General features: G+C 32.3%; 3 protein-coding genes and 1 long non-coding RNA gene across 8 annotated transcripts in view; 2 read left to right on the forward strand and 2 right to left on the reverse strand.

The window, feature by feature from the left end:
- LOC128876207 (uncharacterized) overlaps nt 1-1,990 on the reverse strand; it is a 9,940-nt gene extending 7,950 nt beyond the window's left edge. Inside the window, exon 1 of the mRNA XM_054122382.1 lies at nt 1,279-1,990. The gene's annotated coding sequence lies outside the window, so the exon portion shown is untranslated. The remainder of the gene's footprint in view (nt 1-1,278) is intronic.
- A 280-nt stretch (nt 1,991-2,270) lies between these two features.
- On the forward strand, nt 2,271-9,327 carry LOC128877671 (AP-3 complex subunit delta-1-like). Of its 3 annotated transcripts, XR_008457283.1 has the most exons (15): nt 2,272-2,581; nt 2,713-2,808; nt 2,886-3,014; nt 3,321-3,731; nt 4,415-4,488; nt 4,768-5,211; nt 5,291-5,518; nt 5,596-5,758; nt 5,844-6,026; nt 6,157-6,541; nt 6,622-6,890; nt 7,019-7,591; nt 7,748-8,173; nt 8,267-8,436; nt 8,521-9,327. XR_008457283.1 is itself a non-coding variant. In XM_054125186.1 (14 exons), exons 1-14 carry the CDS (start codon nt 2,486-2,488, stop codon nt 8,357-8,359), a joined length of 3,570 nt encoding a protein of 1,189 aa, XP_053981161.1. In that variant the 5' UTR covers nt 2,271-2,485; the 3' UTR covers nt 8,360-9,327. The 3 variants fall into 3 exon arrangements, 2 of the variants coding, with proteins under 2 accessions (XP_053981161.1, XP_053981160.1); XM_054125186.1 differs by lacking the exon at nt 4,415-4,488 and adding an exon at nt 4,028-4,101 and having other exon boundaries at nt 2,271-2,581; nt 8,267-9,327; XM_054125185.1 differs by having other exon boundaries at nt 8,267-9,327.
- A 153-nt stretch (nt 9,328-9,480) lies between these two features.
- On the reverse strand, nt 9,481-11,303 carry LOC128877674 (uncharacterized). Its single transcript, XR_008457286.1, has 3 exons — nt 10,822-11,303; nt 10,651-10,743; nt 9,481-9,904 (listed from the first exon to the last, which is right to left on the reverse strand). It is a non-coding gene; the product is annotated as an uncharacterized LOC128877674 (long non-coding RNA).
- LOC128877672 (venom acid phosphatase Acph-1-like) overlaps nt 9,971-11,314 on the forward strand; it is a 5,602-nt gene continuing 4,258 nt past the window's right edge. The window contains exon 1 of one of the 3 annotated variants that reach the window (XM_054125187.1): nt 9,971-10,266. In XM_054125187.1, coding sequence (XP_053981162.1) covers nt 10,194-10,266 — 73 coding nt within the window. In that variant the 5' untranslated portion in view covers nt 9,971-10,193. Of the gene's footprint in view, nt 10,267-10,631; nt 10,814-11,314 lie in introns of those variants that run through there. The other 2 variants (XM_054125189.1, XM_054125190.1) reach the window with 2 other exon arrangements.

Raw genomic sequence — 11,314 nt, forward strand, 5'->3', positions numbered from 1 at the left:
AAATATTAAAACCAATCGTGAAATTTCTTAGCTTCTATTTGAACAAACTAAAAATTTAATATAATACAAACGATCCGTTATCCCAATCCCAAAATTCCGAATCCGGTCACTTTCGTCTCCTAACTAGTGTGGATACAGAGTAAGGCTCCACCGTAACGCTATTTGGCATCTTTCGATCGGATATCTGGAAAAATCCGCGGCACTCGAACGATTAAAAATTAGGCCGTCTTTATTTACGCTACAAACTCTCCGAACTCTGGTATCATCAAGCTTGCGTCGAATCTATCGAAACATTACTGTCTCGACAAACCGATTTCCCTCGAATAGATTTTTGGTTCGATGTCCTTCCCACGAAATTCGATTTTTGTTCTACGTCCGTTGCTTTCCAAAAAATATTCTTTTCTCTCGATATCGAACCGCATATTTTCCGGTACATTTCTAGCAAGCTCTACGGCGATCTAATTATCAACGAAACCGTTCGATCGCGGTTTCCTGATTCGAAATACATCGACGCAACGAACGTTTCGATTCGACACTGCGATGCGAGAGGGTGCTATTAGGTGCACTTTAAAGCAACGAAACCATCGATTCGATTCATTTTAGCGCCAAGGTTACGTAAAGTACGTTTCGCTGGTTATGCATCATCCGCGATACGTCTCGTTGGTAAAACCGGGCATCCCGTATCTGTGCCGGCCGAAACAGGTCAAATTTGACGCACTTGCACGTCATCGACCTGTTATAGGACCATCGCATACCGCGACATCGAATTATTTCGACCACTTTACGATCGGTTATTCCGATTCCATTTAATTCATCTCAAATCCCTATTCTCTTCTTTTCCAAATTCTTCGGGTTATTAAGCTCATAGGGTTGTCTCGGATAGGATCCTTTTCTAATTAACTTCAGCAGCTTTAATTACCGGTCACTCGTCACGTTATAACGACTATTCACTTCACAACGTTTCTCGCTGGTTTCTCATCGAGATGAAAAAGCTCGGCTCCCGGGATTCTTAGGCAGAAGTCACGGTTCGGTTTCCAAAACGCGCGGAACACGATTTTCCGCGACGATGGGACACTGTCGAGCCCATCCGGACAGCTTGGACCAATTTAAACGCAAAAGTGACGTTCGGAAGAGGAAACTGTGAAGCAACTTTTCAACGAACTGTTCAACCTCCTCTTTCTCGTATCTCCCGCATGGCCACGTGGGGACTGGACATTTTCGATCCCCTGAAAGACGTTCGAGGCGTTGCCGTAGCTGGGATTCAAGTGAAATACATACATGATTGTTAACAGTGAGGAAACGAGAGGAGAGACGAGGATCTGGTCGATAGGCGCGCGCTCGCGCACCGTCGCAACGTGTCCAGGACGATAAGTACAATCGGCATTTTCCTCTCGTTGCGGTCCAGAAGCTCGATAAACGGATGAAAAACTAAGGACTGTCGCGTCGTAAATATAAACTAACAACAATCGGGTACAAGCGAGACGAATGTCACCGTGAATGACGGAAAGTGGAAAGTTGAATGAACGCTTCGAAATTTACTGATTTTTCAGTGGAAAAGTCTCGATTTGAGTGACCGCGTAGGACCGCTTTTACGACTCGTCACTCAAATCGAGACTTTGGTGGCCCCATCTCTTTGCGAACCCCTCAAGCTTGTCGTGAAATAGTTTCCACCGCACGCCGCTAGGTGGCGACACAAAAATGAAATTATTCAAAACATAAATCTAGCGGCGCAAAGTAGGAACTATTTCACGACAAACTTGTGCGGTTCGCCGAGAGATGGCGTCACATTTTTTTGGAATTTCTATTTATTTGAAAAACTGTATATATTATTATCTAATTCAACAATTAGAAGATGATTTATGATAATTACGATGTAAAATTATATGAATGTGCAGGAAAAAGTAAAAGATGTGAATATATGTGAAAAAATAGTTCGATCGCCGCCGCTAAATGGCGATGCATTTTTGAGTCCACTAATTGGCATTTGTGCTTTTATATAAATATATCAATATCTATTTCATCTGAATTGTGATTTCAATTTACTAACCCTTTTCTAGAAAGTCCCCCAGAATATCAGTTTTTTCGCTGGAATCATGAAGACTGTATAAGGAGTTCCAACTGTGTAGTGTAGAAATCATGAATTCATGGCTGGAATGTACCCAATCAAAACAGACGAATTATAACTAGCAGTTCCGAAATTTGACAAAACTTGGGAGTTTTGTGTTCGCAAAATTTTGCGTAATGAACAGGAATGTTGAGTAGTTTGTCTATTTGCGATAATTCTTAGGTTTCATCATCGAGGGACTTTCTTATCCGCCGATCTGTCAAAAAATGTAAATGTAAGACTGTGATTGAAGTTTAAGGTTTCTAACATACGGTAATGCAATCAAAGCGAATTATCCGATTAAGTCGGACCTTCGGACGGATGTAGAAAAATTCATTAAAGCGATATTGAAAATATACCATTTATTTTTTAAATGCCATTATGGCTCTCCGTAAAGTAAAAGGAAATTTTGAACGTATGTTCGACAAAAACTTGACGGATTTAGTCCGCGGAATTAGGAACAACAAGGAAAACGAGGTACGTTCATAATTATATTATGTAGATTGGGTTCAAACATCAATTACAGCGACATAACCTCAATTGTATCTACGTTAATGATTTGAATTTTTTTTTTTTTTTTTTTTACTAATATTTTTATACTATTATAGGCAAAATATATTGCACAATGCATAGAAGAAATTAAACAAGAATTACGACAAGATAATGTTGCAGTCAAGGCAAATGCTGTAGCAAAGCTGACATATGTAAGTTTAGTATGTGTATAAATTGTAACCAGTCATATTTTTTCTATTATTAATGTAATTTATTTAAATTTATTCAGCTTCAAATGTTGGGGTATGATATTAGCTGGGCTGGTTTCAACATAATCGAAGTGATGTCATCTGCAAAATTTACGTATAAGCGAATTGGCTACTTAGCAGGAAGTCAAAGTTTTCATGCAGATACAGAAGTATGAAATTATTTGAAATTGACATATAATTAATGTCTCAAAGAAATCTGATGAATGTAATGTATATTTCGTTACAAGTAGTCATAAACAGCAATATGAAACTTTATTACTTCATTAATATCTCTATAATCAAACTACTCCATTAAATGATTATGTAAAGGATTTGTGTCAGTGTTCTACAAAGAGGGAAGCTAGTCGCTTTGGAGTTGATGAATTCATCAGGTTTCTAAAGACTTTATATTATTGTAACATAATTGAATTATTCTTAATAAACACAGAATTATTTATTGGAACAATTTATTGCAGCTTTTGATGTTAACTACTAATATGATTCGTAAAGACTTAAATAGCCAAAACCAGTATGATGCTGGACTGGCTCTAAGCGGCTTGTCTTGCTTTATAAGCTCAGATCTTGCACGCGATTTAGTTAACGACATTATGACATTATTAACATCTACAAAGCCATACCTACGCAAGAAAGCTGTATTAATGATGTACAAAGTTTTCTTGCGATTTCCAGAGGCCTTACGGCCTGCTTTTCCGAGATTGAAAGAAAAATTAGAAGATCCAGATAGTGGTGTGCAAAGTGCTGCAGTTAATGTAGTTTGCGAATTAGCAAGAAAGAATCCGAAAAACTATTTAAGTCTAGCACCTGTATTTTTCAAGCTTATGACAACATCTACCAATAATTGGATGCTAATAAAAATTATTAAATTGGTGAGTGAATATCATTTTTAAATTTTATAGAAACAAAGTGAAACAGATTAATGGAAATGTAGGCTCACTATTATAATTATAAATGCAGTGAGTTCTCAAATTCATAGATATATTATTACATTCTTACAATAAAAAGAGTATTTATAGATTTGTACTAAATGTATTGTAGAGAAAATAAAACTTATGCAGAAAGATTCGGAATGAATTAATTGCATAGCTAAAGGACTCACTGCATTTACACATACTTATTTTTCACATATGAGCCAAGTAATATTGATCTTGTTTCACGTGCTCAGTTCTCCACTATAACACTGATTGAGCCGAAAATGGGTCGGCGACTCACTCAACCACTAATTGACCTGATTTCAAGGTTTTCATATTAGTTGATTATTTTCTCACTAAACTATAGTAATTATATAGATATTAGTTGGAGTATGCATTAGCGGCCTGTGTTTACTTATAACTCTTACATCAATACTCAGGTACTCATTTCAATGATTCATGAAATAATATGCAAAATTTCATGGTGCGTTTGACGCATTGACGCATCATGAAACTTTTAGGTATTGATATAAGGGTTACTAGTATCTGTGAGCATCATTTCGTATATTGTGTAAATTATGTTTAGAAATGTCCGTATATTAAATCTTGTCATATTTCTTAGAGTGCAATTATATTTACAGTTTGGCGCATTGACACCTCTAGAACCTAGGCTTGGCAAAAAATTAATAGAACCCCTTACAAATTTGATACACAGGTATTTAATGTATTTTTATTGATAAGTATAACAAAATAATGCATTAACAGGTTTGACTATTGCTTGTAAGATAGCTTCATATTTTATCGTTGTTTATATGGAAATTTTATTTAAATATTTTCTTCCTTTAACCATTTACAATTGTATTCTGTTGCTGTAACTTTTTCATTGTATACAACCATTGCTTTATTATGTTACTTTCTAAACTATTAATTATGTAAATACAACAATTTAACATATCAAATTTAGCACTAATGTGGTAATATTACTGATTTTTAGTACATCTGCAATGTCTCTGCTATATGAATGTATAAATACAGTAATAGCTGTATTAATTTCAATTTCATCTGGCATGCCAAATCACTCCGATTCAATACAGTTGTGTGTTCAAAAGTTGAGGATACTGATAGAAGATTCTGATCAAAATTTGAAATACTTGGGATTACTAGCAATGTCGAAAATTTTAAAGACTCATCCTAAGAGCGTACAAGCTCACAAAGATCTTATAATGCAATGCTTGGACGATAAAGATGAAAGTATAAGATTGCGTGCCTTGGATTTACTGTATGGAATGGTTTCAAAGAAAAATTTGATGGAGATAGTTAAGAAGTTAATGGTGCATATGGATAAAGCAGAGGGCACTGCTTATCGAGATGAATTACTCTCAAAAATTATTCAAATCTGTTCACAAAATAACTATCAATTTGTTACATACTTTGAATGGTAAAGTAATGATATACATACAAAACATTTATTTTTTATTTAGCTATATAATTTACACAACACATACCCATATTTCTAGGTACATATCTGTATTGGTTGAACTTACACGAATGGAAGGTACTAAACATGGACCATTAGTAGCAACTCAATTACTTGATGTAGCGATTCGTGTACAAGCTATACGAAAATATGCAGTTCAACAATGTGCCTTATTGCTGGAGAACTCGTACCTTTTAACAGGTCAGCCAAGAGCAACAATGTCTGAAGTTTTATATGCTGCTGCATGGATTTGTGGAGAGTTCTCCAGGTATTGTATAATATATTTCTATCGTTTCATATTAATAGTTGGATTGAAATATATTTGATAACACATTGACTTAATAGTGAATTAGACGACCCTCTAGCAACATTACAGTCGATGTTACGATCACAAGCTTCTAGTTTACCGGGACATATTCAAGCTGTTTATGTTCATAATATTCTGAAACTTGCTACAGCAACATTATGTACTGCTGAAAAAAATGGGGATTCTGAAGTAATAAACCAGGTATAATAAAATAATAAAATGTTATATAAAATTTACCAAGAATTATGACATTGTGAAAATATGTAAACGGTTTTCTATTTTATAGATTTATGAACTGAAAGATAAAATAGCAGCTTTTGTGTGCAGTGGGGACTTAGAAGTTCAAGAAAGATCTAGTTCTGCATTAGTTTTACTTGAATGTTTGAAAGAAAATCCTGGTTTGGCACAGGAGCTGATGGAAGCATTCGAAGGTGAACTTAATCCTGTTGCACCTAAAGCACAAAGAAAGGTAACAATTCTCTTTATTGTCTGTCAAATTTTTTCCATCTCAATAAAATGTTTGTTACATAAGGTGTATAGAAGTTCCTTGTATGGTGAAAGTTTGTATACAATTGAAATATTATCTTGTTCTTCCTTAGGTGCCAATTCCTGAAGATCTCGATTTAGATTCATGGATTAATGATCCGCCATCGGAAAGTTCGGATTCAGAAGATTTAGATATGAATGATATTTTCATTAAAACAGATAAAACAAATGATTCCTATTCTAAACGAGAATTTAATGAACCATCGCCAGAAGAACTTGAAAAACGCCGTGAAGCAAGAAAAATGGAACAACAAAACAATCCTCATTACTTAAAAGGCACGTTCAAGAATTCTACATCATATCATAACTCATCGAATATTTATGAAGAGTTTGAAAACATTCCTGTTGTGGAGTTGGATATCCCAGTGTCTTTAAAAGTTATAAACAATCATAAGAGGTATAAAATACACGGTAAAAAGAAGAAGAAATCCAAAAAAAGTATGTTTAAATTTTATATAATACTCTATGTATATTTCGCGGTACTTGAACATTAATTTTAATTATTCAAACTCGGGTAGACAAAAAATCAGCTTCCGAAGACGAGCAGGACGATGATTATCCAATTCAAGTAGTCAATACAGGTATAGGTGAACTTCCACCAGGTGCAGAACTAAGTGACAGCGATGACTATGATAAAGTAGATGCAAATGATCCACATAGAGCTTTAAATATTGACCTAGATATGCCTTTGAGAGAAGACGAAAGATTACCTGTTTTAGAGCACAGAGTTATTGAAAATAATTTGATTCAAGAAAATGTTGAAGTTAAAGGAAATAAGAAGGAAAAAGTAATTTTTTATTCTGTATCTACTTACGTTTTAAATATTTTTATATAATAACCGTTAACATTGATTAAAAATTAAGTATTATTTATAGTTTAATAAATGACATTACTTTATTAAATTGTGTTTACTAGGGACATAAAAAATCTAAAAAGAAAGTTAAAGAAATGAAAGAGAAACGATATGACAATCAGTTGGAACTAACTGATATGTGGTTGGAAAATAATATTTCTTCGGAAAAAAGTCAGACTACTGATATTAATGAGTATACAGAGGTATTCGGTGAAAAAGATTCGGAACAGAGAGATGTCAAGCGTAAAAAATCAAAACACCAGGAGAAGCATAAGAAAGCTCACGATGACGATTCAAAACATCGAAAATCAAAGAAGTCTAAAAGTAAAAGGGATAAAAAATCTTCAGATTACGAAGAAACAGCTGGAATCTCAACGCCGTCGAAAGAAATATTACCAGATCTAAGATATAATTTTTCAAATTCCGAAGAAAATACAACCTTACTCCAACAATTTACTTCATACGAAGAGTTAGTTAAAAATAAAATACTTTTTATAATGTATGAATTAAAACATATTCCTCACGAGTCAAATAAATTACTTGCATCAATACTCATTAAAAATAATTGTCAACAACTTGTGAAAGAATTAGTTTTTGACGTTCTAGATACATCCTCACTGAAATTAATGAGAAATGTAAGTTAATGGAAGTCAACATTAAGTAGAGAAAAATTATATGGCAATTTATAAGTAACCTCTTAATCGCATGTCAGTTTAAATTTACTAGTTTTTACATTGTACACAACATTTATTAAGCATAATGACAAAATGAGAAACTTCTTCTTTTTTTAGCTAGGAGATGAATTTGGTATAAAACTGCCATTTCAACTGCCTCCAGATACTAGTAAAGAAACACAATTTACTATTTTAATTTCGGAGGTAACTTTTGCTCAGAAATTAAGGGGCACATTTACGTACATGTTAGAACACAAAGAAAGTACATTGCAGGAAAAACTTGATTTTACTATACCTTTGCCGTGCAGTAAGTTTATGTTTGGACATCTCTCACACAAAGATATACTAACAGAATTACTTAAGAGTGGCCAACTTATACACAAAATCAGAAAAGATATAGCTCTTTCTCAAGACTTTGATGTTACATTAAATTTAATCTGCTCTAAGTGTAATCTCACACTTGTGGAAAAAATTAAAGACACTGCATCTGTATATGGACAATCTCTAAAAGGACATCATGTGTGCCTTTTATTAAAATATGATGTGAGTGAAAAACAACACTTTTAACTTGCGAGTATTAAGAAAAAATATAAGAAATAAGTGATCCTAATGTAAGATGAAATTATCTTTTTGCAGAAATCATTGGGCAATTTGTTAATTGAAGGCAAAGGTGACAATAATACATTAATGTCAGGAATTGTGGAAGAAATTTTAAGGATCCTGACATAATGTTGATGTGAAGTGAAGTGTCTGTATTTTACGATTCCTATCATTCATTGAAATTATGTTAATTGCATTACTCAACAGTAAGACAAACGTTTAACAGCATTCATTACATATAAAATAATGGCTATAGAAAATTTATCTACAAACTTATTAAATATTTTCAGAACAAAATCTTATCTAAACTCTACGTCTAATTTAGGTAATATATAATTTGTTACATATACATACAAACATATACGTGTATATGTATAAATACACACATATATGGATACATATACGTGTGCGTAAGATAATGTTTTAACGGAAGAAAAGAGATTTATTGGAAATAAATTGAAGACATCAGAATGAAAGTAGTTCATTTTAATTATACATTATTTCAGATAAAAAATTAATATACCATATACCAATATACCGAGTTATTATTTGTAAATATTATTTCACAATTTGGTGACTATTTTGCTAGAACATTTTTCTTAAAAATTTGTTGAATCATGTTTCATATAAATGTAAGCAAAAAATGTATAGTTTATAATGTTGAAATATCAAACTATTTTCCCAAAGTAGGAAAAAGAATATAAGTATGGATTACTATTTCGCAGATGATCCAATTGTAAAATATCTACGACGTAATAAAAAAAATGCTAAAAATCGTATATTAATAATTGACTACTTTATAGGCTGATATCTTCAATTTTGTGTTATTAAAAAATTAATATCGTAAATATGTTGTTGAACTCCTTATTAAATTGTAACATACACTACGGATACTCGCGAATTGTGTGCGAATGTACATCGATGTTTTTCAGCGGAATGTATACTTCCCGCATGTAATGAATTTGTAATATCAATAATTTATTACATATAAGGAATTTATAATAAGCATATAAATACTAAAACAGTAACACATGGAACACCAAATGTAAATAGCTATACTTGTATCCTATACTGATAAACAATATTTTCATTTTAAATATCTTCCGAGAATGAATTTCATTTACATGAATGACTAAGCAATTAATTTAATTATGTATAATTAAAAGAATCAGCTCAATCAACTTATCTTATCGTTTTTGCACGTGTGAATAATAAAGAGATTAAATATCGGTATTAGATACTTACAATAGAAATATTAGAATTTAGTTTACATTTTTACGTTAAATATTCCTTTTTTATACAAAATTTTGAATTTTTATTTGCTGTTACATTTAAGTCCATGAATTTTATATAAGAATGTTTGTACTGTATTATAACCGCACTGGTGCCAAAAACGATTGATCAATAACAATTTCGCTCTTTAAACTTGACATAAATAGTATATTTTAAACAAATAATATTTTGTTTTACTTTTGCATTTATATTTAATAAACATATTTTCTTTGTACTTGGTATATAAGGACAGAATAGAATTGATTTATTGAAAATATATTTTATGCAAAAAATACTTTTTTTTTATTTTGTTAAATATATACATCTCATAATTTGTATCATACATCCTATACATTATACTTATTTGTAATGACAAGTTTTAGTTTTCTCTTTCAAGTATATCTGAAATTAATAATGATTTCAGATAATTTTACTTTGAAACATATTATTAAGTGGAGACTAGAATGTTTCATCATAATTTCCAATTAGTCAACTGAAGTGTACAGTGAAAGAAAAAGGTAAGAGTTATTGAAAATGGCTGCTGACTGTAAACATTAGATACATTAGATAAATAGTAAATAAATTATCATTCAGTTATGTAATATTATGTAGTTACACAATTGCTCTCATATGTCTTGCAAGTTATTTTGAGTTTGAGTGTTATTCGATTATAATAGAATCGTGTCATCAAATGTGCTTTTTTGTTTTTTTTCGGTCGCAGTCACTGAACTTGCGCCCAAAAATGCGCCATCGATATTACACAAGTGAGGTTTAATTAAACTGGAATTTCTCCAAGATTGATAATTAATGATGATTGTAATTTATTATATATAAAAAAAAAACAAAAAAAAAACAAGTGATATGTTTCTGTATAGTTTGCTTGCTTTTGTTTGCGTTTTAATTATTAGTTGCGAACGCAGTATACAAAATCTTCTTTTTATTTGGATCTGTGTATACTAAACCTACAAACTGCATAATAACGTGTAAACACCGGAGGAAATATTAAATTTATTTAAGTTCATTATTCGATTAGAGACACTAAGTAAGAAAGGTTTATCTGCGCGAAGGAACCGTTGCCAATTGTGGATCTAATATTTTAAAGTTGGCAGCACTATATACTGAATAGTTATGCAATAAATAATACGTACTTCTCAAATATTTTTGGTTGATTAGTTATAACAAATTTCAAAATCAGTGCCTCCAGTAATTTGATCGACGTCTTCATAGTAATAAGTGTATTACTATTAAATGAAGGGACCGATAGAGAGTACATGAGAGTAGTACTAGCGATTAGATGTCAACAGGTAAAAAGTACGCACCTCATTAGTCACAAAACATCCAAAACATGTCATCAAATCGACTTCCACGAAAAGAAAAAATGACAACTCCTTGTTCTAAGCCGTTGCGTAGTAAATTTTGGTGGTGGGTGAGAGAAAATTGAACTTCTCATTGCAATTAGTATCTCTAAAAGATAGGTTAAACGTCATTCAATTTCGTATCTCGAGTAATGCCGTTGATACATGTGATCGAGGATGCTGCAGACATTTTTTATCGAACAAACTCCCGTGAGATGGCTCGCATTTTCACCATGGTGAAAGTTACAGAGTCAAGAATTGGGAGTTGGCTCGCATTTTCACCACGACAAAAGTTACAGGATCACCCCCTAGGGCGTACAAAATTCCCCAAACTCCCATCACTTCTCGCGAATTAAAGGTCTATTTACATAAAATAAAAAATCCCAAAAATGTTGTATCACCTTGAAAGGGGTGGTTCGGGAGGTGATTTGAAACAACTTTTTCCTTAGCGAAAATG

Source organism: Hylaeus volcanicus, chromosome 5 (genome assembly GCF_026283585.1).
Source record: "Hylaeus volcanicus isolate JK05 chromosome 5, UHH_iyHylVolc1.0_haploid, whole genome shotgun sequence".
Taxonomy (NCBI): Eukaryota; Metazoa; Arthropoda; class Insecta; order Hymenoptera; family Colletidae; genus Hylaeus; species Hylaeus volcanicus.

Coding starts and splice junctions, on each gene's coding strand:
- LOC128877671 (XM_054125186.1), top strand. CDS start 2,486: ATGGCTCTCCGTAAAGTAAAAGGAAATTTTGAACGTATGTTCGACAAA. Junction 3,732..4,027: donor TAATAAAAATTATTAAATTG/GTGAGTGAATAT, acceptor TCACGTGCTCAG/TTCTCCACTATAACACTGAT. Junction 6,027..6,156: donor CACCTAAAGCACAAAGAAAG/GTAACAATTCTC, acceptor GTTCTTCCTTAG/GTGCCAATTCCTGAAGATCT.